Below are 26,082 nucleotides of genomic sequence, written 5' to 3'. Positions count from 1 at the left end.
GCTAAATTTGACTAATAGAATGAAGCCACTAAAAGCAATATAAGGTATAATAGGGCAAAGCACTATAGCCACTAAAGCCTAGGTACTATGGCCGATTATTAGTAAAGATACCTTCTAAAACTTTAACAACCTTATATAGTCTATATATAAAGGTAGTAAGCTAGTTCTTTTAGTAATGATATCTATAGTAATAGTAATATACTCTCTATAAACCTTTAACTTAGCTTTGTTTTTTTAATATTACCTTGTTACCTAAATAATATAGTATATAAACTGCTAGCCGAAAAGGGAGCTATTTAATGTAAATAATAGTTATAATCTAGAGATAAAGGTTATTATCTAGCTAAGGTAAATCTTAAATAATATCTATATAAACCTAGCTATAAAGGCGCTTATACCTATTAAACGCCTCTATCTCTATTATATTCTAATAAGGCTTCTATATTACCTCCTTACTTTTCTACTTTATAAGTAGCTCTATACTATCATTATTTAGCTTAATATTATAATAAGTCTCTTCTACCTCTTACTTTTCCTCTTTACTAAGGTTATTAGCTATTATAATAGATGCCTAAGAGCAATTATATAATTACTAAGCCCTATTTTAAGAGGGATTAATAGTCTTAAGCTTAGTATAATATCTTACTTTAATAGCCTTAATAGTATACCTAGGGAAATGCTTAGTAATTATAATCTAAGATAGTCTTTACTTCTTTATCTAATAGAGTTTTTTATTATTCTCTAGTATATATCTTTTCTCTTTAAACTAAAGTTAGCTTAAAGTTAGCTAGGGTGTCTTTATCTTTCATATATTTTATATTCTTTTATTTTATAAAGTTAGCCTTTATTAAAGGTATTATATTTAGACTAATCACTCTTAAAAGTTTTAATCCTATTATTTTTTAATATCCTAGTACTATTAAGTTATAAACCTCTTATATTCTATATTAATAGCAGAGGTAGTAAATATAAAGGGTTTCTAGAGATGGCTAAAGAGGGGAGAGTTTAAGCTAGAAGACTATAACTTATAAGCTTAAAATTTACTATAGTAAGAATATAAAAGATTTAATAATCAAGGTAGATTATTACTATAATACTATTAGTAATACTAGCTTATAGGGCCTCGAACTTCTACAAGCCTACCAAGCCAGGGGGTAAGCCAGAAGGCCCTGCTAGGGAGCTATCGAAGGCCCAACACAGGGCCCTTCAAGTGGTTACCGGGGCCTATAAGGCTACCCCTATCCGGTGCCTCGAAACAGAAGCCTAGGTGCCGCCCCTTGACCTCTATCTTAACAAGAGGTTAGCCGACTTCGAAGCCAAACTCAACCAGCCGTTCCTACAGACTAGGGCAGGCCCGGGGGCCTCCCGGGTCCCTGCGAGGGCCCTCATCCAACAGGCCTGTAATAGGCTAAGCCAGAGGTTCCAGAAGAGGAGGGCCGGGGCGAGGGGCTGGGAGCCGAAGCCTACAGCCCTGGAAGTAGCGGGGTCGACGGTCCGGCAGTGGGTTTAGGAGGGCTGTAGAGGGGGTTAACCCCCCCTACAGACCCTACAAAGAAGGCTACGGGCTACGGAACTGGCCGTGTTGGCTAGCTAGAGCAACCGGTGGAGGGCCGACCAAGCCGGCAGGAGGATATAGCGCGTGTCAGACAAGGACCCTCCGTGCCTGGTTTTTATAGGGGAAGGCCTATAAAGGTACTAGGGCCTAATAAAGGCCTAGAGCTCCCTACTAGTATAGGCCCGTATAGGGGCTATTGGCCTCTGTGACTTCCTTTTTAGGGTTTAAGTCCCGGGGGTCAGTACCCCTTACTGTGCCTGTGGCTAGGGGAGGGAAACTGTAGAGCACCTAGTCGTATAGTGCCCGAACCTACCAAGAAGCCGAACGTGGGAATCCTAGGAAATACGGTCGCAAAGGGACCTAGACCTCGTTCTACGGGGTATAGGGACCCGTAACCATCGTTTGGTAAGGAGGGTTCTATAGTGGCTAATGGACCTAGGGAGGCTCCCGGAATACCGCCTCCTAAGGAGGCTAGACCGGGAGGGAAGGCCTCTATAGGGCTATTTAAGCCACTTCTCCTTTTCTTTGTAGTATATTGGTACTCCAGATTAGGCATTAGAGGCGGGATAGAGGTTTTTATCTGGCCTATTAGGTATGGTTTCCTTTATATATAACTAGAGAGGCTCTGGCATGCTTATTAGTATAGCGGTATAGGACTAATAATAATAATAAAAATACTATTAGTAATATTATATTATTAAATTATAAAATAATGCCTAAGGCTAGAAGGAAAACGATATTAGAAATGAATTAATATAGAAGCTAGCTACCTTTATACTCCTAGGTACTAAGGAATAGATAGGATATATCCCTATATATAGATAATTAGACTTAGCTATAGTATTAATAATAAGCTAGACCTAGCCTTCTCTAACTCCTAATCTGCTTTGCTAATCGTAATGACTCTTTAAAGAACGTACTTAGCCGTAAAATGCCTCGTTATATACTACTTCGAGTATACAAGACATTAATTTACTGGTCCTACATGCCTCTACTAATCACACAATTGCCGAGACGAAAAGAAGTCGGCTAGGAGGGAGAGCACTATCAAGACCTTGTATTACAAAGGATCTATAGTCCTAACTTTGATACTACGTAATCTACACCATTGCTAAACGTTATCTAGGTCGGCTTAGCCACTATAATGCAAAGTATGTCATCTCTATTTTCTCTAGCCTTCTATATAAGCTAGCTCCCCTCCTTTTTTGTCATTTTATAGCTAGAACTACTAATTATAAGGCGACCTCTTACCAAGCTATTATATAATGTAACTATTATTATTGAAGCACTATTACCTGCCTTCTTATAATCTGTATCTTGCTCTAACATTAATATAACTATAACAAGGATTGCCTATTATATAATAGGAGTCTATAGATGTTACTTAGTGCTATAGCTTCCTATACTATAATTATAGGCTAGTAGGAATGCTAGAGACGCTATATTAGCTTAGGATACGCCTTGTCCCTTTGCCTACTTAGACCTTTTTTTACTATGGTAGAACTGCCTTCCTCCTTCTCATTAGAACCTATCCTAATTAGACTATGTCACTAAGGGCTTATCATTAGCTCGGCCTTTCCGGCCCTCGTCTACTATAGGCTAAGTCGTAGTATATAACCGGGAAATAACTTCTAGCTAAATTAGGACACGAATATACTAGTTCTCGTAATATATCTCTCATAGGCCCTACTATAGCTATACTAGCAATCGGTCCGAACGTGCCTAATAAGATTATACGATCTTTAGGGGTAGATATCTTCGAAAATATACTATGGAAGAGGAGGCCTTCTAGTAGGTCTACCTTAGGATATAGCTAATACCTATAGCATTTTCGTAACTGGTTAGATTTGATATCTATTATAATTTATATAGGTAAGGAACCTATAAGGTAGGTATAAGAGTTAGCTCCTTATAGATAGAGGAAGGTATACTTACTAATAGAGTAAAGGAAAAGACAACTTTTATATATAGCTAGAGCTCTAACTTAAGTAGGAGTTATAGTAATAAAAGTCGAACGATAATCGTAATCTAAATAGGCGAGAATAGCCTAACGGCCTAAAGGTCTAGCTTAGTAAGTCGTAATATATAGGGCTTAGGGGAAAAGCAGTCACTAATAATAAGGAGAAAGGTAGGACTATATTATATAAGACGTCGTATATAGGTTTGAGGCAGTAGCGCTGCTACCGGAAAGAGGGGAAGATAAGGGGTAGGTCGGACAGGCAGGCGCCTTAGGCAAAATGAGGATCAGAGAGGCGTTAGCGATGAGAAGCGTATTTAAGGAAACAGGGAGTAATGGAGAGAGAGGGGAGGAGAGAGAGAAGTCGAAAACATAAGGAAGGGACGTTAGAGTAGCAAGGCTTATACTTATATAGTAAGTGTACAAGGGCTATACTAGCAGGGCAGTTTGTATATAGCGCTTTACACGATTAGGGGTGCTACCATTCCTAAAGTTAGAACCTATCCTTTATAAGTAGTAGAAGCTTAAGATTAATATAAGATAGCTAAGACTCTAGAATTAAAGAGAAAACGCTATTTAATAAAAGTAAGATATAAAATATAAGAATCTTATATAATAAGAGAGCATTAGTACTAATTAGTATTGCTATTAAAAGAAAGTTCTTATTATAAAGCTTATTCCATTTGCTTAATAATATAGTCTAGATACTCTTATCTAGGAAGACCTTATTCCGTTATATATATATAAGGGGTCGGTTATAATCTATTACGCTATAGGTAATGCTTAGTTACTCTAGTGCCTAAACTCTCCTAGCCTTAATATAATTAAACCTTGTTAGCTATACCTAAAGTAGGTAACTTCGAAGAAAGGAGTCCGTTGTAGAGTGGAACTTGAGCTTCGTCACGTTTGACTAGCCGCCTTTGCGTATTCCTACTGCCTAGCTAACCAAATGCGTGCACCGCAGCTCCCACCACAGCTCCAGCATCACCTACCAGAGGTGGTCTATATACGACTATAGCATCGCTAGCTTCCCCTCTAATCGGCACTACCTTTGTGGTTGCGCCCTCTCTTATCAGAGATCGATAAACCGGCTTCCCAGCTGAAACTTAACAGAGCATAATTATATCACGAATTTCGGACCACTTTGTCGGCCCACCACCATTGATTCCCCCAATGCATTGCGGCTCAATATTTTGAAGAGTCCGCTCGCCGTAATGGAGTGCTGTCGAAAAGATACCCTTGCTACGCCGTTGGAAAAGTCTCTCTGGCTGAGCTATCACGATGCGTTCGAAACACTTGATGGCGTCGTAGATATCTGCAGCAATTATTCCGCTACCACGTTCTCATCAACACGTTTCTGGACTCGTACATGTATTGGAACCCAGAGTTGACCAACCTCTCTTCTCTAAGGACTCTCAATCTCCTGCCGCTCCTTTCAAGTCGCTCACAGCGCTCTCCAACCTCCCATCCCGCATGCGGACAACAAGATCCGTTCTCGGACGCATAAACTCGGATAGCTGCCCTAGACGGTGGGAAACCATGATGATGGTATGCCCTTTTGCTGCAAATTCAGCCTCGAAAATTCTTTGCACAGCCCACTCCGTGCTTGAGTCCAGGGCAGATGTGACCTCGTCAAGAAGTACCACGGGCCGCCCGCCGTCGGCTCGTAGAGCTTCGGCCTTGAGAATTCCCCGGCAGAGGGTGAAGATCTGGGCTTGGCCAGCTGAGAAGGCTGAGAAGGACGATAACTTCTGATCTAGAATCGGGTGCCCATCACCGCGATAATACTCCTTGGAAGACTGGCCCGCGGGAGAGAAATGTGACCAGAGACCAACCCTCTTCAAAGTGTCGATGATGATATAGTCGTCGCCAAGTAAGCGTTCCGGATCGAGGTTGGAGCGAAGTGTTTCACTGGGTAGAAGGAACCCGTCCTGTGATACCGTCACGAAGCACCGCTGCCGCAGAAAGTCACGCGGGATTTTGGCGATGTTGACGCCGTCAAGTTCGATACTGCCTGATTGCACATCCAGCATCCTGAGGAGCGCCAGGAGAAAGGAGCTCTTGCCACTGCCAGTTCTGCCGCAGATCGTTATTTTCTGGCCTGCGTTGATCGTCAAGGTCACACCCCGCAAGGCGACGGCTTCGGCGCTGTTGCATCAACAATCAGGCCCCGAGTCAGCATTTAGCGTCCTTGAATGGAGTTCGACTGCAGCTTGGAACAAGAGACCTACTTGTATACCGCGGTAACACCCTTAAACTCGACTTGTCCTCGAGTCGGCCACCCACGGGGTGGCTCAAAGATGGCGTTTTTGTCGAATTCAGACGGCGTCGTTGTTTCAAGCGCCTGCAACCGGGCAATCGCACCTAGAGAAACCTCTAAACTTGTCCACGATTCGATCAGCCGTAGCAAAGTCGTGTTGGCCACAAGCATGATATTGAGTGCCACTCCAACTTGTCCGGCCTGAATCTGTCCGCGAAGGGCGACGGCGGCTGCAATGATGCCTATCGCTACCGTAGCGGCGATCATGTCGAGAACCAGATTTAGCCATCGCTGGAGACACATGAGGAGGTACTCAGGACGCTGTGAGTCCTCCAATCGCTTATTGTTCTGGTCAGTTATTTCGCTGAGCCAACCAAACGATCGTATCGTCTCAAGACCTTCCACCTGTTCCGGAGAACGAGTCAGCAACGTTCGGGTCCAATATAGTACAACTTTACTCACCGACTCGAGGAAGCTTGATAGCACCGCTGCACGAGATTCCAATTCCAGAAACCGAAGCTGCCGTGATGTCCTGAGGTAGACCTTCTGGATGATCCAGACCAGACTTCCACACACTGGGAGAGATAAGGCGAGCCGCCTCTGTGCTATGCACAGCAGTAAGACCTGCGCCAAGAGTTTGAAGATTTCTACGCTCATTGTTAGATTATTGAAGAAAGGGCGTTGTATTGTGACTTACGGTTCCCCAAGTTGGCCAGTGCAGAAGGAAGCTGCTTGTCGATGAGCTGCATATCTTGAGTGAACCGGGCGAGAATGGAGCCGTTGTCGTTGTTGGAAAAGAACGACAGAGGGGCACTAACCCGAGATGAGCATCAGCTAGCTGATCAGAAAACTACAGATCTTGAGCATCTATGCAGGGTACTGGAGTGAGTGAGTGCACTTACTTCGAAACAATAGTGAGGAGGTGTTGGTGAATTATCAGCCCAGAATGAGGGGCAATCCGAATCACCGCCGACCTATAAACAAGTCGTTGGTTAAGGACGGGAATATGGATATCCCCCTAGGTTGGGTATAACTTACCACATTGTCCCATTGGTGGAAGTCCATGATAACAGTGACAACAGGATGAAACCGAGTACATAGAAGACTTGGTTCTGGCCGCTGGATTCCGTCCACAGCTTAAGCCATTGCTGCGGAAGGGTGATGAAGAAGGAGTAAGATGCGGTGCAGCCGGCGAGGAGAGCAAGGTTGAACAGGCCAACAAAGCGGAAGTAGTACCCTAATGGCCGCAAAGTTAGCACTCGAAGGTTCTCCCTACCACCGTAGATCACCTGCAACTGCACTAACAATAGAGCCCCAGATCCCCTGTCTTCCTGACGAGATCAGCCTTTGCTTCTTGTCTGATTTGAGGTTGAGCATTCAACTTTGTAAAGTTGGAAAGCGGGGCGGGAGCAACGACGCGGTCGTTCTGATGCTGAAGACTGAACTTGGATATCGAGGAGTGGGCCTTGTGTCTTATTTCTTCCCAGGAGCCTTGTATTTTTATGCTACCGCCCTCAAGAACCCGGATGAGGTCGGCGGGTGGAAAAAATTGTGCTAGGAGTATCGATTAGCTGAATACATAATTGTTTGCAGGTCAATAGAAACAAGGTCGACACTTACCGGAATTTGTAACCAGGACTACCGCTGTGTTCAACTGTCGGAAGAGTCCTGTTGGCCCAAACAAGTTTCGAAAGATTCGCATCTCGGTGTCTCCATCTAGAGCACTGAAAACATCGTCCAGCAGGGCAATGTCACATCGGGCAAACAATGCACGCGCCAGGGCCTTGGAGATGTGGTTAGGCCCTTCTTCATTATTAACTCCACGTAAGGGACCTAGGTTCACCACACTTACCACCCTTTGTCTCTGCCCGCCTGAGAGGTTAAGGCCGCCACTTCCGATCTCCGTCTCATCGCCATCGGGTAGAAGCTCGAGATCGTGGCTGAGACAACAAGCTTCCAGAACACGCTGATACCATTGAATATCGTCTTGGTTGTCGTCCATGCCGCAGATAGCCTGCTTAATACTCCCGTTAGGAAGCCATGGCTGCTGGGAGCAGTAGGCCATCCGTCGTGATGCCACCTGAATCGAACCATGGACAGGACGGATCTCCCCCAGGATCGCCCGAAGCAGCGTCGACTTGCCTGACCCAACTGGGCCTGAGAGGATGACTAACGAGCCGTAGTTCACCCCAATGCTCACACCGTTCAGAATCGAATGATGTTCGCCAACCACAACATCGTGCACCTTGATCGCCAAACCAGCTGTTTCTCCCGCCGACGGTCGGGTCTGTCTTCCGTCGAGCAACCGCGGTTTAAGGAGATAGGCCTGGATTCTCTCAAGTCCCGCGAATGCCGCAACTGCGCGGGGCACAATGGTCATGACCATGTTGGCAGGGTGCGTGACCATGCTCAAAATGGCCATTGAAGTGAATGCCGTCTCCGCGTTCAGGGCAAGGCCACGTCGCGCGGCGGCAAGGGCAGAGAGCGTCAAGGTAATTGCGGGAGAAAATATGCCCAATAGATTAGCTATTAATCACGCAAAGGTCAGTCCAGCTCGTCCAGGTGGTCAAGAGGGACAAGACACGAACCGCTGGCATTGTAATACACCATGATCCACCTGACTCTCGATGCTGTTTTCAGCTCCTCCTCGCGCAGACGACGTGTGAAGCTGGCCATACAGTGCTGCAGTCCCAGCATCTTGATGACCTTCATGGAACTGAGCATAGAGCTTGTCGCTGCCACACGTTGTTGCGTTACGGTATTCCAGGCATTCTGGCGAGGCCCTAAGTGCTTGGCCACGTAGCGGCTCATGCGAGAGCACACTGCAAAATCACGTATTCATTAGCAGTAACATACAATCCCATGGGTTTCTTGAACCTACAGAATATAAGGATCAGGGGAAGAGGCCAGATCGAGCCGACCTCTCGAGACAATAGAAAGATTCCAATGACCACCTCCAGACTTTGAGCCCATGTCTCGTGGAACATTTCGGCCGCCCCATCCAATCCATCAGCATCAGTGCTCATGAGGGTAACTGCTTCGCTGTTGTCATGTGTCGCACTAGGCAAGCTGATAGTTTTGTGGTGAATGATACCGACGAGCGCGCTCTTGGTCACCACTCTGAGCTTATTCAGCCTGTGTTGGTATGCTGCCGTCGAGACCTTTCAAAAGTGGGTAACGTCAGGGCAGAGAAATTAACAAACAGAACAACGGCTTTCCAACTCACAGCAAGACCAACATATATGGTTACAGCCGAAAACACGAGCCAGTAACCTCGAGTTTCCACACCAGCAGCTGAGGGAACGTCATCAGTTACGAACTGAATGGACCGTCGGATCAAAGCCGGCTGGGAATATCGGAAGAGAATCAGAAAGAGCCGAGGTATGATCGGAGCTACAAAGGGCCGTCGGATACACCTCAACAAGGCGAGGGGCAATGCCGCCTTTGTCTCGGGTCTCGCTGTGGAGCAAGTCAGCGCTGAAATACAGAATTCCTACATACACCGAAGACGGGAAGAAGGTACGGTTAATACTGACCTCGCCGGTTCCACGACTCAACCATAGCCTGTCTGAATAGTTTCGCGCTCAAATCTCGGGGGAGGGGTGGCGAGTCGTAGCTGAGGAGCAGGCTCCTGTATCCTCGCAGGAGAAAAGGGTTGATCCAAGCGAAGAGGAGCCTGCTCAGAGTGCCGCCATTGTCCTCCGGCGCCTGGTTCTCCCGGGGAGTACCCGGCTGGTTGGCCCGCGGTAGGAAGCACTCGAGGACCAGTAGCAAGGTGTGCAGCAAACACCGAGCAGGTGGGGGCCGGCGGACTGCAGAGGGCACTGTCAGAGCTACCGAGTCGCATAGCACTGACGCGAGCAGGTACAACGTTGCCGAGTCCGAGGGTTTGGTCGCCCGGCGTTGCTCCAGGTACATGAGCAGGTTCAAACCCAGCGCTGCAACCAGTGACGTTGCAAGAGACAGGAGAAGAAGAGGTTCTAGCTGCAAAGAGAACAGGCGGAGAAATAAGCAAACGGCAAGAACGATTCCCACGCCCTGATTAATTATTGTATGTTCTTGATTAGCACCACACGCGAACACATACGTTTCAAACCTTCACTGACCAGTTTAATGCGAGCCTGCGGGCCTGGGAGGTATCTGTGGCGTGAATTGTGCAACTCCCAGCATCGGAAGGGAAGGTAGAGTAGGAAGATGGCGGCGTTGGCCGTGGAAACAAAATGGATCATGCCCTCGTGTGCCATCGTCGCCGAGGAGAACGGCCTCTGGCCTCAAAATGTTAATAGGGTACAGGGATGGTTCAAGAACGGGGTTCCGTTCCACGGGAGACTGTGGGAAAATGTTCTAATTAGTACTCAGACCCAAGCTCAGAACGAGAGACGGCGATAACGAGCGATGGCGGCATTGCAGGGAAGGATAATCATTGGCTTGCGTGAACCCATGCAACTACCACAGACAGCGGCCTGGAATGGCTGCTGCAATGCGAGTGAGACTGCATGCTGCAACACCGTGCCAAGACAGCCCAAGTACAAAAAAATAAACGTGACTAGGATCCAGGTTTCGTATAATGCCCTGCAGGGTGATGCTGCATCCACGACCTTCTAACACGATCAGTGTGGGAACCTGGCAACTTAGGTACCCTACCTTGCCAGAATTGTGCGCCTTTCACCGGAGGTCGCTAGTTCCTACTTCTCTGAACTCCTAATATACCTTCCCTGCAGAGGACTTGTTGGTAAAAAGAGACACAAGAGAAGTACTGTCTTGTATATTAGGTACATCCAATAGCTAAGTACTATACATGCATTCAAGAAGAGAATGGACAATACCACCTCGGATGGCTTGGGCTGATATTTTTTTCACTTCACGAAGGCTGTGGCTCAGGTGTAAGCCGGTGAAAGGCCGAGCTGGGTTCCTAATTTTGCCGCGAAGGGGACCTTTGAAGCACTTCCTCGGTGCAACCTGGGAATTGAGTCCCTCGTGCCTCCGGCGGCTCTCCTTGTTTTCCAATTCCTAATACCAGTTCTACAGTCGTTGACCCCAAAACTCAAACCATGAGAACCTCATTTTAGAAACTGGGCAGAGTTCTTCTAGGCATGAGCTGTTGTTTTCTGTGCCTGGGTGTCTGGCGCTTCAACCTCTTGACCCGGATGTAAGACTCTTTGCAGCCCACCCTCCGTGCAGTGATAATGGAACCTAACTTAGGACCTGTAACAACAGTTCGAGAAGATAATAGTCGTCGTTTCGAGCGGGTCATCGTGGCGAACGGAAGGCCTACTGGATGCCGCACGGCTGACTGGCCTGGACCTCGAGATTCCTGAACAGCCAGCCTGGGCCGAGTCAGATGTTGAAAGCTTCCGGATGGGTCACCTTCACACACTGAAAACCATCATCGATAAGCGATGGATGACTGCGCTTATCCTCGAGAACGACGCCGACTGGGACATTGAGATCAAGAAGCAACTTGCTCTCGTTGCGCCACATATCCGTGCCGTCACCAACTCAACTTCGCATGGCCAGCCTCAGCCGTACGGCAGCACATGGGACCTGCTCTGGCTTGGCCATTGCGGAGATGGTGTGCCGCCAACCGGGGTAGTGTCCATCTTCGACAGCACACTACCCGAGGAGGCGGCATACAGGGAAAACACAGGCGAGTAAATACATCATGCTCACCCCGAAGCCTCAGACTCGCCTCATCCACATTTCCGAAGGACCCATCTGCACCTACGCGTACGCAGTAACCTACAGCGCCGCTAAAGGAATATACGCGTACGCCAAAGACGGCGCCGACGACATCATCACCACGTACCTGCGCCGCTGGTGTCAGGCGGGGTTCTTGGTCTGTGTGACGATAAATCCAGAACTCTTTCACCACCACAAACAGGCAGGGAAAAGATCGACTGAAATTGCTGCCTGGGAGGGATGGGACACACTATCAGCACCGTCTGGGTGGAGTATACGGCCAATATCCGGTATAGCGCCCGATGTAATGCCAACTCTCCTGTCCTAGTTAGCTGTCGGGGTAAATTTGGTAGAACTGGATTATAGAGTTTTGGGTCAAGTCTTGGGTTCGCTGGTCACTTGCGCCTTTATCTCCCCTTTGCAGCATCGAAATATTGGTTTCCATCATGTCATTGTTGCGGGTGCAGCCTCTTGAACCTTTTCTGAGCGCCTCCTTACCCCTGAATGAGGTTTAATTAAAGCAAGGTCAATAGATAAGCAAACTATAAACATTCAAGTTGCTTACTCGAAACATTGCTTGATGCAGTCAGTAAGTAAGCTACCTTGATGCCCCATGTTGTAAACCTACCTGGTCAAGCAGTCGTGTTATCACTGCCCTCCAGCTGTTTATGAACCTTCATCAGCTCCCCAAACACCTGTTCCAGGTCCTTAGCAGAAACCTTCAGGTCCTTAGGCCCGTCGTGAGCCCCGCTGTCTGTAAAGTCGCGATCCCCGCTGAAGTTGTTGCGCATCACGGCGACGACGTGGGTAATGTCTAGGTCCCTGTCCATGGACCGGGCAATGCTGGCGGCCGTGCGGGTGGCGTTGCGGATGTCGCGGCCGTTGGTCGCAATCTCGCCCAGGAGGCGGTAGACGCCCTCGTTCCAGAGCCGGGGGTTCCGGTTGCCCTTGGCCGCGCGGGCGAGGTGCTGCCTCCAGATGTTGCGGCGCTCCTCCGGGCCCAGGTTCGCGTACTGGATCGCGACGTGGATGCGGTTGTAGAAGGCGGGGTCGAGGTCGGTGACCCGGTTGGTGGTGAGAAAAAGCATGCCCTCGTAGTACTCGATCATGCGCAGGAAAACGGCCACGATGGAGTTGCGCTGCAGCTCGGCGGTGCTGCGGCGCGTCATTAATATCCCCTCTCCAAGCTTGTTTGAACACCCTTAGGTGTAACCCAGTACTGCAGAGCTCAACTCAAATACAGCAACTGTTCCCCGTTCTAGCAGCTCTAAGCAGACTTGATGTTCTAATAATATATAGTAGGCGCCAATTCTACCCTTCGTTTCCCGTGATGTTGAATGCTTGGCTCGGCCGGTCTCGGCGCAGCCAAACCAAAGAGGTCGTGCCAGGGCAGCGATGTACCTGGAGTAATGAGCGTATGCCAGCTGCCTAAGATTCGGGTCTCCTCTGGGGCGTTGTCGCCGCAGGGCATTCGATATCACTTGTCGGGTATAATTTATCATCGCCTGCTATATATTGCTGTAGAGGTTCACAAGCTACACCTGAAGGCGACAACTCTCACCCCTAATTCATTGAGCACGCCGCTCGGGGCTAAAGCCAGAACATGACCGGGACACCTCGCTGGCTTAATAATAATCAAATGGCCGACACAACCGCCAGCCAAACAGCAGGGTCCCCTAACGGCAGAACCCTCCGAACTCCCGCTCGCCCCGTCGGGTCGTTACTTTGTCAAGTCGTAGATCTTTTGGATGTCCGCCAAGATGGTTTCGAAATTGATCTTGAGGTCCTTGAGCAGCCCATCCTTGAAGTCAAACACCCAGCCGTGCACGACGGGGAAGCGGTTCTTGGCGTACGACTGCTGCACCGAGGCCGTTTTGATCACGTTGCGCACCTGCTCGTAAACGTTGAGCTCGACCAAGCGGTCGTAGCGGGCGCCCTCGTCGGCGATGGTGTCCAGCTCCTTCTCGTGCAGACGATACACGTCGCGGATGTTGCGCAGCCAGGGGTTGAGCAGGCCCAGGTCCCGGGCCGTCATGGCCGCCTTGACGCCGCCGCAGCCGTAGTGCCCGCACACGACGATGTGCTTGACCTTGAGGTGCTCGACCGCGTACGTGATGACGCTCATGACGTTCAGGTCCGTGTTGCACACCAGGTTGGCGATGTTGCGGTGCACAAACGCCTCGCCCGGCTCCAGCCCCGTGATCTGCTCCGCGGGGATCCGCGAGTCGCTGCACCCGATCCACAGGTATTCGGGCTCCTGCCCGGCCGACAGCTTGACGAAGAAGTCCGGGTCGCTAGCCTTCTTGTTCTCGGCCCAGCTGCGGTTGTGCTCGAAGACGCGGTCGTGCGTCACGCGCAGGTAGTTGGTGATGTCCTTTTGCGCCATGGTGCGCCAGTCCGGTTTGGGCGGTTTGCTGGGTTTGGGCGCTTGTGTGGTGGGCGTGGTGGACGTGGTGGGCGCGGTATGCTTGGAGAAGAGTGCTGATGAGGAGGAGAAAGGGCTTGAGTGGCAGGATATGCACCGTGTTGTGGTTGCGAACATCGGCCTCGACAAGAGCCCCTGTTGGGAAAGTGTGCGCCGAGTGAGCGGCTGCGAAAGAAGTCTAGTAGTACTGACACGTGTAGTGACCATGGCTGCCGCTCAGTCGGTCCCAAACTCTTTCTCCAGCACTTATTATTAGGTCTTGCAGAAACCTTCAAAAACAATTAGTGGATCTCCACAATCAGGGCCTACTGTGTACTTCGTGGAAGGCGCGGCTATGACGAAATACCGTCGCTCGCTGGGGTTTGTACTGGGACTTTGGCTGGAACTTGGAACTCATGGGGGGTTGAATCGCGCTAACCGCCCAATGGTTGAGCTCTCGGGATTAGATACCAGCCCTAACCCTTCATCATTTCAACACGCCCCAAGCATCTTTCCCAGTGCGAAATCTCAGTACCTGAAGCTGAGTTCGAGAAATTGAAACTACCAGAGCTGGGCAGGGATTGATGTTGACATCAATCAGCCTAGGTACCTCAGCTCCACAGCGGTAAATACCTACTCTGCTTTCCGCCTCTCTCCTTTCTTTATCTTCAGTGATGTTGCATACCTTATCCAGACGCACCTCCGTACGGAGTGCACGGGCCTCCTTTACTTCGACAGTGATCTATGGGATCCCTGGCGCGGGATTTCCCAGCTCCACCCCACAACAATTTGGCGACTAGTCTTTCTCCACGGATCTTGATCGCCGATCTCCCTCGTTCTTGGCATTCGATGTCGATTCTGAGCAAACTTCGTCTCCAGGTAAGAGACCCGCTACTCAGAAGGCCAATATTTGGATCTTAGAGTGCTAATGTCAGAGCTTTCTCTGAGATACCAACTACGCCTTTCTCACGGTGACCTTTATCCTAACTTACTCAGTTCACTTACCAGTCAAAGTTCCCTTCAGCTCAACTTGGGGAAGTTGTTTTCTCTCCTAATCGTTCTCAACTCATCCTCCGATACCGGCAGTCTTGTGAAGCCGAGCTGGCCGGCGCGAAACCTTTGCCGCCAATACCCGGTGGACGACGTGGGGCGTGGGCAGCAGCAACACGCGCGATTGACCGTTATATGCATCCCGGCTGAGATGCATGTATTATGGCGTGGGTAATTATGTTTGAACCTGGCCTACCTGGTTGCAGAGCCGGGCTTGTTACATGCCATTCCCGGTCTTGTCCGGCTTTCCTCTGATGTCGCTTGACGTCCGGGACAGCAACGGAGCCACCTAATGCAGCTAGTGGAAGAGAGGACAAGGTGAAGGACCCTGCAGTCGAATGAATGTGTCATTGAAACCACAGGAACTACAAGGCGCAAAAGGGACAGTCAAAGGAGCAGCTGTGCGTCCAACGTCCAAAGTTGAACCACGCCATAGCGAACTGCGTACCCACCCAACCCATCTGCTCCAGCCCCCGCTCTTCGAAGACGTAAATGGATGACAAGGACATCCCATCAAGGTGGGGTAGGCCTTGTCATATCTTGGTCACTACAAAGTATGCGCATTACTACAGGATCTTGTTGGGAAAGCAGGTGTGGGGGTGGGGATCCGGCCGCAGGAGGGTTGGATGGTAATAATATATCAACCTTATTTCCCGCACTCTTCTCCCCTCACCGTCTAGACTCTCTCCTCTAACCGCTTTTCCTCCTTAACCGGAACAACACAACACTCACCACCGACTGAAGCACTGTACGATGCCCAGGCGAAAGCAATGGCGCCTCTCGCAGGAAAGATATCTGCAGGATCAAGGTAACTTCAGTTAATGAAGCAGCCGGGTGTTCGACAGCATGCTTGTGGCCCGTCCTTCTTCAGACCACTACCCCGTCGCAAAGCATAGGGGGAAACGTCGGTGAAGGGCGACACGACAACTGTCGTTCTGAGAAATACCGGTCGAACTTGATCTGGATAATACCAGCGAAAGGACTTGCTTCTTAGCCTCCCCTCCCCCTACCGAGAAAGTGCCGGACTGGGCACGTTTGAGTTGATGGCTGACTGTGTGTAGCTGCACGTTCTTGGATCTGTCAAGATGTCGACTGACAAGATCACCTTTCTGACGAACTGGTATGCACTTTTGGGACTGATCTTAGACAGCAACCTTCTGTTAATACAGGCTCAGGCACGCCACGCCGTACCACGCTCCGCTGTACCTGGCCCAGGCCAAAGGTTACTTCAAAGATGAGGGCATCAAGGTTGCCTTGCTCGAGCCTAATGACCCCAGCGTATGTGTAAAGCTCAGTGGTTTCGGTGTTCTTGAAACCTACCTACCTTGGGTGATTTACGCAAGACTGACCCGCCTTTTGGGTAATAACTAGGATGTGACCGAGATCATCGGCACCGGCAAGGTCGACCTCGGCTTCAAGGCCATGATACACACTCTTGCGGTAATTACGCATCTTAAGCCTCGGGGCTGCCCGTCCCGAGACTATGGAGGTCGTATGCTGATTATTTCCTTCAGGCCAAAGCCCGCAACTTCCCAGTCTTGTCCATCGGCAGCCTGCTGGATGAGCCCTTCACTGGCGTCGTGTACCTCAAGTCGTCGGGCATCACGTCCGACTTCCGCACCCTCAAGGGCAAGCGGATCGGCTACGTCGGCGAGTTCGGCAAGATCCAGATTGACGAGCTGACGTCGCATTACGGCATGTCGCCGGCCGACTACACCGCCGTCCGCTGCGGCATGAACGTGTCAAAGGCCATCATTGAGGGCACCATCGACGCGGGCATCGGGCTCGAGAACGTCCAAATGGTCGAACTCGAGGAGTGGCTGGCGTCGCAGGGCCGCCCCAAGACGGACGTGCAGATGCTCCGCATCGACGAGCTCGCAGAGCTGGGCTGCTGCTGCTTCTGCACCATCCTCTACATCGGAAACGAACGCTTCGTGGCCGAGAACCCGGACAAGGTGCGCGCCTTCCTGCGCGCCGTCAAGCGCGCCACCGACTTCGTCCTGGCCCAGCCCGAGCAGGCCTGGAAGGAGTACGTCGACTTCAAGCCGGTCATGGGCACCCCGCTCAACCGCAAGATCTTTGAGCGCAGCTTCGCCTACTTCTCGCGCGACCTCAAGAACGTCAAGCGCGACTGGGACAAGGTCACCAGGTACGGCAAGCGCCTCGGCGTCCTGGACGAGAGCTTCGAGCCCAACTACACCAACGAGTTCCTCGAGTGGCCCCTCACGCCGGACTCGACCGACCCAACCGGCGACCAGAGGAGGATGGCGGAGATCCAGAAGGACGTCGCCTGCTGCGGCGGCTTCCGCCGTCTTGAGGGCCGCGTCGAGGCTTGAGTCCTAGACCCCGTTTTGGTGGGGGCCGCAGAGGCCCGGTGACTTTTGGTTCATCACTTATGGAAGGGGAGATTGATGCATGGGAGCCATATGTATGGCATACCGACCGTTGTCATTCCTTGCAGGATCAATTCCACACGACATGCACCTTGCCAAGCCAGTAAAAACATTACGTATATACGCGGTAATGTAGCCAGGCAATACATTCATTTTCCTGCATATTGCAGACACCTTGATAGATGATTAATTAACTAATCTGTATTAACTATTTTACAGAGTAGCTATCTTTTATATATTTTTTCTAGCCATTAATTAGATATAGCTAATATTCCTTATTATATATAAAGTTACTAAACGTTTATAACTATTATTATTATTATTATTATTATTATTATTATTATTATTATTATTATTATTATTATTATTATTATTATTATTATTATTATTATTATTATTATTATTATTATTATTATTATTATTATTATTATTATTATTATTATTATTATTATTATTATTATTATTATTATTATTATTATTATTATTATTATTATTATTATTATTATTATTATTATTATTATTATTATTATTATTATTATTATTATTATTATTATTATTATTATTAATCCGATATTATTATACTAATATATATATTAGAGCCTCTCTAGTTATATATTATTACAATTTAGCTATATAAGGCAACTTAGCAAGACATATAGGACCAATTAGAAATTATAGAACCTAAGGACTAATTAGGAAACAATATAACGAACCCAACTCAGACTTCTTCTAAAAGGGTTCAGACGAAGGTAGATTAAGCGGGACAAGCAGGCAGGTCGTCTAAGGGATTTGGTAAAGCCAAGGGGTTTATAACAACACTTAGAGTTATCTCTTATAGTAATTAGCAATGCTTGGTATAAGTACTGTGATTGTGATTGCTATCACTGGTGAACTCCTAGAGTCCACCATAATGAGTGACTATCTATATATATATATAATCCTGGGATCACTAGCGGTCGTGGTGATCCTCCGTACTGGCTTACCTGGCTTATATCATGAGCTAGTGATCCTCTGCTGGGATCATTTCTTGCTAAGTGTGATCCTATCCTGATTGGTTTATCATTCTTTGGCTTGATTAGCCCGTTTGTGTCGGTGGCCTAGGCAGCAGCTATATGTATATTTCCGTGATATGATGCCCTCCCTCCGAGGCTTTTGACCTGAAAGCCCTCTTTAGATTGTTTCAAATAGTGCTAACATCCTTTTCCTATGTATACCTTGTAATTTTTCCCTTTTTCTATACTACTAGTGGCTAATAAGATGGTAGATTATATCTCTAAGTACCGATCTTTGAAATCCTAATAGCGTACTACGCTTGCTTCTTTTATTAACTCCTCTGGTGTAGATGTCATGCTATGTTTGTGGTATTTTAAGCGGAACTTGGCTTATTATATAGCGTTAGGCTCTTCTTACTATAGCAAGTGTATACGTTAGGGTTGTTCTTACGATAGTTCTAACGTAGCGTCTACTTATTTGTGGCCTAGTTATTACCTTGATGTTTGTAGCTGATCTTTTATAGTAATGAAGATTATATTTAAATAAAAACGCGTAGAACAAGAAGAGGCCGATGCCGAAGAGGCCCTTTTCGTTCTTTAAACTTAACTTTAGATAGCTATTAGTCGATTAGCTTGTCTTTATCACTAGAAACGTTTCTTGAAGGAGCGGGGTTCCGAGCTGTTTCGTCGAGGTATATAGTCTCTAGAGGAAATAGAGGCGGAAGAATGGAGGGTGTAGGATTCCGAGGTACGTGTTATTAGTGATGTATGGTCTTAGGGTGCTAACGTCCTGTTTAACTAGTCCTCTTTAGGCCTAGATTTGTCGGAGGCTGACTTAGCTATTTTGTCTGAGCTAGTGTCTATAGTTAATCTAGGTTCTAGTGGTAGAACTGTTCTAGTTTCTTAGGGTAGTTTAAATTCTTGACTAGTTCTTATAAGTTGTCTTCTAGTCCGAAATCGAGCCACTTAACTAGGTACTATAGTTCCCTATTAATAATATATAAATCTAGAATTTCTTTAACGTCCTATTCTTCTTCCTTGTCTTCTGCTTTGATGTGTATAGCAACCTTGGCGTTTTTCGGTGCTAGTTCGAGAAGTGAAATATGAAAAACATCTGTCTATAGTCGTATAGATAACGGTAACGATAGTCGGTAGTTAGATGTCGAAATTCGTTCTTTGATAACAAAGGGTCTAACCTTCTTAAAGTCTAGCTTTGTGCTTGGTCGTTTGGTTTATAAGTTCCGTGTAATTAAGTAGACTTTGTCTCCCCTCTCTAGGTAAGGTCCTTCGAGCTTATATTTATTATAGTAATTCTTTATTCTAATCTTAATAAACTCGAGTTCCTTTTTAAGCTTTTTATATAGTGTATACATTTGTTCCGCTTTGACTACTACTCTCGGCACTATAACTTCTAGTCCTTGCCTAAGGTCTGCTTTATATCCGTAGTTCGCGAAGAACGGTATAACTTTAGTCGTTTCTGTTAGCGTTATATTGTAAGCAAGTTGTGCTGTTAGTAATAGTATGACCTAGTCGTCTTACTAGTAGTTAATGTAAGAACGGAGATATTATTCGACGATTTGGTTTAGTCGCTCTGTTTGTCTGTCGGTCTGTAGGTAATATACTGTTGACAGCTTGCTATTGACGCCTAATCGTTGTATTAACGCTTGCTAGAACTTCGATGCGAACTTGGTATCTCTATTGGTAATCTATTCCTGTGGCTAAGCGTGTACTGATGCGACTTGCCGATAGATCACGTCTGCTAACTGTTTAGCTATCTAGGACTCCTTGTAGGGAAAGAAGTATATCTATTTAGTTAGGCGGTCTACTATAGTAAGAATACTGTTGTAGATTACCCCTGTGGCTGTGTCTTTAGATTCCAGCAGCTTTGTAATGAAGTCTATCGTAACTAAACTCTATAGTTTGTCGGCTATTAGTAGTGGCTAAAGTAGCCTATATAGCTTATATCGTGCCGTTTTGCTTTAATTGCAGATGTCGTAGCTCTATATAACTTCTTTAACTTGTGTCGTTAACTATGGAAAGTCGTAGTGTTTCTTGACTTGTACGACAGTCTTTGTGACTCCTTTATATCCTCCGAGTTTCGACTTGTAGAGTTTTCGAATCATTCGTAGCTATTAGTCTTTACTATAAATATACGCTTTACCTCGGTACTAGAGTTTCCTATCTTTTTCTTTTACTTCGTTAGGTACTACTAGTCTAGGTATTGCTTAATACTATACTTCGTTAATCCTTTCTTCTTAAAAGATTATATAATATTCTAGGAACAAGTCGAGTAGATCGTCTTCCACAGGTATTTACGTTTTATAATATAGCATTCTGTCTATTCGTTCCTTGAATAACAGTGGCATTGTTTCCGTTCGTTCTTCCGTATGATCCGTTCGTCGGCTTAAGGCGTCCGCTCGTACGTTCTCTTTGCCCTTCTTGTAGCGGATCTCAAAATTAAATTCCGTAAGGAATTCTGCCTATTATATTTGTTATCTATTAAGCTCCTTCGTCGTCGTAAAGTATTGCAAATTCTTGTGATCTGTATACACTTATACTAGTTCGATCGTGCCGCTAAGGTATAGTCGCCATTCCTTAAAAGCTTCGACAATCGTAAGTAGTTCCTTATCGTGGATTAGATAATTAAGATATAGTCTATCGAGCTTTTTTAAAAAGAAGGCTATAGGATGTAGCTTCCCTTGTTCGTCTCGTTATCCTAATTGTCCTCTAATGGCGTAGTCTAAAGCGTCCGTTTCTACCTTAAATGGCTTCTTAGGGTCTAGTAGCACTAGTACTAGATCTTTAGTAATGGCGTTACGGATCTATATAAATACTTGCTTGTATTGCTCTTCCTATTGGAATTTAGCGTTCTTCTTAGTAAGTTTATATAAAGGTCGTATGATTGCTCTAAAGTTCCTAATGAATATCCGGTAGAAGTTTGTAAACCCGATGAAACTTTGTACTTCCGTGACTGACGTCGGTCGTGGCTAATCCTTAATAGCTTCGACTTTTAAAGGTTCTATCTGGATTTGTCCTAGGGATATCTTATATCCTAAAAACACTGTTTTCCTAACGTGGAATTTGCTCTTTTCCTTGTTAACTAATAGCTTATATATATATAACGTATCTAATACTACTCTTACGTACTTCTAGTGTTTATCTATGGTTTTGGAGAAGATAAGTATGTTATCGAGATAATATACTGTAAATTTGTCAAGAAAGGATCGGATAGCTTGATTAATCAGGGCTTAGAACGTTGCCAGCGCGTTTATAAGTCCGAATGGCATGATAAGGTACTTGTAGTGGCTATAGGGTGTCCTAAAGGCCGTTTTCCACTTGTCGCCTTCTTTAATCTATATATAGTTATAGGCCGATGGCAAGTCAAGACGCGTAAAATATTAGGCTCCTACTAACTGATCTTGGAGCCGTGAGATTAGCGGTAATAGGTATCGGTTTTTCATAGTCTGTTCGTTAAGTTGCTAATAGTTAATATATAACTATAGCTTTCTATCTTTCTTAGGCACAAATAGGATTAGGTAGCCTACTAGCAATATCGATAGGTAGATATATCCTCTTTAAAGGTTCTCCTCTAAATATCACTTAAGTTCTTCATTCTATATCTAGCTCGTATAGTAAATCTTAAAGAACTTTAGTCATACTCCTTCTTTAAGCTTGATCTCGTGATCCTATAGGCCGTGTTCTGGTAATCCTTCTAGATACTTCGGTTCGAATGCTAGGTATCCTTCGTATTCCTTTGGTACTTTCCTAGTCTCGTCTCGTTTCTCGATTTTCTAATAGTATACAAACTTGGTTCCGTCTATAGCGATGCTAGCGATTTCTCCTGTCTCAACCTACTACTCTAGTTACAGTACTCCGTATTCGTCAATAGAGAGAATAGCTATCGGCGGTTTAGCTTGTTCCTCCTATTGTAATGTCGGTATCGTTATACTACTTCTTCTAGAGTCCGTAGTAGTCTGCCTGCCACTGTCCGTCTCTTACGGTGGATCCGTAGGACATGCCTTCCCCTAAGTATTGTCTGCTCGTGATCCTTGTATACTCCCTATCTTGCTAGTCGAATATAACTCTATCTAGGGTCGTAGGTAGCTACTATTCTTCTAGCTAATGTCCGGGTCGTAATCTTTATACTATAGTAACCCTAATATTATGTCTTTGTCATTGCCTATATCTATAATACTAAATATAATTACTATAGTTTTCCCTACCATAGTGATATCGATCGGTTTAGTCTCCCTATGTACCTATTATATTAGAAATGGCCCTTTGACTATGCTATACTTTTACTTCATTCTCTAGGGTATCTATAGCTAATTTACAAGCATTGGTGAAATTAGGTTTATCTTTGCTCTACTATCTACTAATATAAGCATTTCGTGCTATTTCCATTATGCTATCATCTATAATTACTTGTCTTGCTGCCGTCGTCTAAAGATTGCGGCGATTTCCTATGTTTCTGCTAGGAGGTCTCGATATAGTAGTTTCTTACGCTAGTTCCTCCTATACTATACTATTACTTGCCGCTATATAGGCGTTAATAGTTTTCAGGCCCCTCGAAGGGCCCTGACCTGTTTCCTAGGTTAGTGCTAACCTCTTTAATCGTTCGGCTAATAGCGGCTTTATCTATCGTGCTTATTTCTATAAGCCATTAGGTACTTATAGCTTCCTACCATTAGGTCCGTTTTACTTTTCGTTATACATGCTATAGCTTCATCTAAAGCTCCTAGATCCGCGATTTCTTTTCGTCTACGTAGTAGAGGTAGTCGTTACTCTGGCACGAGTCCTATATGTCTCGTCCTATTCCGTAATGCCTAGGCTAGGCTCGTTTTGGTACTATCGTAATGCCTTCTAGATCGTAGGCTTCGATCTTCCAGAGCAATTCGGCCGCTCTGTTTCCTACATCATAGACCTATTCCACAGGGTAGAGGCTTCCGTCCTCATTTCCTTATCAGGTCGGCTAGTGATTGTTTTCGAATTTGTCGCGAAAGTAGTATCGGCATTTGTGTGCTATACATTGGAACTAGGGCACTTGTATATATGCCTCGTGTCGAGGGTACAATCGTGTAGCGTTACCTAAGAGGTATTAGAATTCTCTCCCGAATCTTTCCTACTATATGTAGGCCATAGGTACTCTAATGCTAAGGTAGGAGTATTTCTTCTAGTAGCTTTCCTACGTATGCTTATCTTTTCCGTGGTTTACGCGTATAAACTGGTACTCAGGGTTCTGTACGTCGTAGCTAAGTTGCTAATTGTCAAAATGCTTGGTATAGCTATCGGGCCTATCGTACATTATAGGCTGTTCCCCTTTGATAGTTTCTACGATATGTTGGAGTTCCCTTATCTCGTCCTTCATTCTATCGCTCTACTAGGTAAGTCGAATTAAGCGTTTATCCCATTCGTGTAGTTCCATGTTAAGCTAGAAAACTTCGTTATAATACTATTTAATTTGTTCCTAGAGGAATAGAATATTAGGTCTAGGTCTTTCGATTCCTTGGGTATTGGTCGTCTATGATCTATCCTACCTTTAGGTAACTATAAAACCCCACTGCCTTAAGGCTAGGAGAGTCGAAATTAGTAGTACGTACTCTCCTACTGTGTCCTATTTAGTAAGACCTGTCTCTAGGTTTATAGTAACTAGTTTAAAGTATAGTACTTGTCTGTCTTCTCTATTACCGTCGTGTCCGAAACTGTCTATATCGCTGTCCTTATCTTTGTAGCTTGTAGCTACTACTTCGGTAACGTTCTTAATAGTTTCGTCGATATCCGCAATTTCTTTTCTAGGGACTAGCTTCTACTCTTTCTTTAGGCTTTAATATTCTTACTTGTAGTGCCCTTTCTTTCTATAGTTATAGTAGGTAACATTGGACTTGTCTTTGGTCGTCTTCTTCCGGTCCTGCTTCTACGCTACGTCTATATCTATAGCTCTAGGGTACGTCCTGTACGAAGTACTGATGTACGTTTGCTTTTTCTTGTCGTTGGCCTTAACTATAGTTCTATTTGTTTGACCTCGTTTCTACTACTCTTGTATATAGAGCCGATTATTAATTCTAATGGCCTATATAATGTATTTGTCTAAAGTCTCAGGCCAATCGTACTTATATAGCTTGTCTTTGACCTTTTCCTTTAGGCCATTATAGAATAATTACATTAATACCTTGTCATTAAGTTAGGACTTAAATATGTCCTATCTAAACTATATAGCATAGGAGGCTATTGACTTAGTCTATCGGAGATTAGCAAGTCTTTCTTATATATGAATTTTCTCGTCTTTGTCGCTAAAAACCTTCTAAAGCTCTTCTTCAAAGCGGTCGTAAGATCGGAAGACTGCCTATGTAAATACGTCTTAGTCGTCTTTGTCTTCCTTGGTAAGATAGTTATTCTACGTAGGCTCGAACTATCTAAGTACCTTACCCTCTAGTCTTATAGCTATATAAAGGACTTTGGCTTTTTTGTCTAGAAACTTGTCGTTATTAAGCTAGAAGTAAGATTAGAGGTTTGTTAGGAATCCTATAAGATCTTCCTTAGTTCCTCTATATTTGCTAGGTAGTTTGATCTTAATATAGCTCGCTTTAATAGTCTCGAGTGTCTCGATTTTAGTGTAAGCCTCGTTAATTAATTTCTATAAGTACTTTTCGCCGTTCTTGAGTTCCTTGATTTGAGCTTAGGTAGCCTTATCTCTCTAGTCTAACTCCTAGATCTGCTACTAGAGTTAACTAAGCTAGGCGAGTAGTTGTTCGGCTATGACGTTAGTAACTATGTTGGTGTCGAGGTCGAGGTCACCTCCGTTCTAAACTATAACAAAATAAAAGGAGTAATAGCAACGTATAACGAACCTAACTTAGACTTCTTCTAAAAGGGTTCAGACAAAGGTAGATTAAGCAAGATAAATAAGCAGGTCGTCTAAGGGATTTAGTAAAGCTAAAGGGTTTATAACAACACTTAGAGTTGTCTCTTATAGTAATTAGCAATGCTTGGTATAAGTACTATGATTATGATTGCTATTACTAGTGAACTCCTAGAGTCTATTATAACGAGTGACTATCTATATGTATATATAATCCTAGGATTACTAGCAGTCGTGGTGATCCTCTGTACTGGCTTACCTAGCTTACGTCGTGAGCTAGTGATCCTCTGCTGGGATCATTTCTTGCTAAGTATGATCCTGTCCTGATTAGTTTATCATTCTTTGGCTTGATTGGCCCGTTTGTGTCGGTGGCCTAGGTGGTAGCTGCATGCATATTTCCATGACAAACAATTATAGTAATTACACTTCGATTAAGATAAGCACTTAGATAACGATTATAAGATCGTAATAGTAATTATATAATTAGGACTTAAGGAAGGAAGACAGGGAATTATATATAGTTACTTATTCTAACGAACTCTAAGAGTTTACTAGTAATAGTAATTATAACTTATAATACCTTAACATTATAAGGAGATAACTATAATATTATTATAAACTCTTTAACTTTATTAAACCTCTTAAATAACCTCTTATATATTATATTGGATTAATAACCTTTATCTTTAGGCTATAGAACTAGCTATAGTAGCTAGCTAAAGCAACCATTAAAGGGCTGACTAAGCTAGTAAGAGGATATAGCGTATATTAGACAAGGACCTACCACGCCTAGTTTTTACAAGGGAAGGCCTATAAAGGCACTAGGGCCTTACAAAGGCCTAGAGCTCTCTACTAGTACAGGCCTATATAGAGGCTATTAGCCTCCGCGACTTCCTATTTAGAGTTCAAATCCTAGGGGTTAGTACCCCCTAC

General features: G+C 45.5%; 5 protein-coding genes across 5 annotated transcripts; 2 read left to right on the top strand and 3 right to left on the bottom strand.

The window, feature by feature from the left end:
- Nucleotides 1-4,696: 4,696 nt before the first annotated feature.
- Nucleotides 4,697-9,718, bottom strand: MYCTH_2308466 (uncharacterized protein). Its single transcript, XM_003665057.1, has 15 exons — nt 9,465-9,718; nt 9,309-9,400; nt 8,999-9,231; nt 8,654-8,933; nt 8,361-8,594; nt 7,625-8,298; nt 7,393-7,555; nt 7,078-7,326; nt 6,811-7,009; nt 6,675-6,746; nt 6,470-6,585; nt 6,235-6,419; nt 5,744-6,177; nt 4,909-5,660; nt 4,697-4,844 (listed from the first exon to the last, which is right to left on the bottom strand). The coding sequence occupies exons 1-14, from the start codon at nt 9,617-9,619 to the stop codon at nt 4,928-4,930; spliced, it is 3,819 nt and encodes a 1,272-aa protein (XP_003665105.1). The 5' UTR covers nt 9,620-9,718; the 3' UTR covers nt 4,697-4,844; nt 4,909-4,927.
- A 1,387-nt stretch (nt 9,719-11,105) lies between these two features.
- MYCTH_2308461 (glycosyltransferase family 25 protein) lies at nt 11,106-12,030 on the top strand. The gene has a single exon (XM_003665056.1). The coding sequence runs from the start codon at nt 11,131-11,133 to the stop codon at nt 11,425-11,427; it is 297 nt and encodes a 98-aa protein (XP_003665104.1). The 5' UTR covers nt 11,106-11,130; the 3' UTR covers nt 11,428-12,030.
- Nucleotides 12,031-12,038: 8 nt separating this feature from the next.
- Nucleotides 12,039-13,104, bottom strand: MYCTH_2308459 (uncharacterized protein). Its single transcript, XM_003665055.1, has one exon. The coding sequence runs from the start codon at nt 12,618-12,620 to the stop codon at nt 12,084-12,086; it is 537 nt and encodes a 178-aa protein (XP_003665103.1). The 5' UTR covers nt 12,621-13,104; the 3' UTR covers nt 12,039-12,083.
- A 1-nt stretch (nt 13,105) lies between these two features.
- MYCTH_2308457 (uncharacterized protein) lies at nt 13,106-14,256 on the bottom strand. Its single transcript, XM_003665054.1, has one exon. It carries the CDS (start codon nt 13,835-13,837, stop codon nt 13,172-13,174), a length of 666 nt encoding a protein of 221 aa, XP_003665102.1. The 5' UTR covers nt 13,838-14,256; the 3' UTR covers nt 13,106-13,171.
- A 1,205-nt stretch (nt 14,257-15,461) lies between these two features.
- On the top strand, nt 15,462-17,543 carry MYCTH_2308456 (uncharacterized protein). Its single transcript, XM_003665053.1, has 5 exons — nt 15,462-15,713; nt 15,967-16,025; nt 16,081-16,183; nt 16,277-16,345; nt 16,420-17,543. Exons 2-5 carry the CDS (start codon nt 15,991-15,993, stop codon nt 17,239-17,241), a joined length of 1,029 nt encoding a protein of 342 aa, XP_003665101.1. The 5' UTR covers nt 15,462-15,713; nt 15,967-15,990; the 3' UTR covers nt 17,242-17,543.
- Nucleotides 17,544-26,082: the final 8,539 nt, after the last annotated feature.

Source organism: Thermothelomyces thermophilus, chromosome 5 (assembly GCF_000226095.1).
Source record: "Thermothelomyces thermophilus ATCC 42464 chromosome 5, complete sequence".
NCBI classification, from domain to species: Eukaryota; Fungi; Ascomycota; class Sordariomycetes; order Sordariales; family Chaetomiaceae; genus Thermothelomyces; species Thermothelomyces thermophilus.
This window is presented reverse-complemented; position numbering and strand designations above follow the sequence as displayed.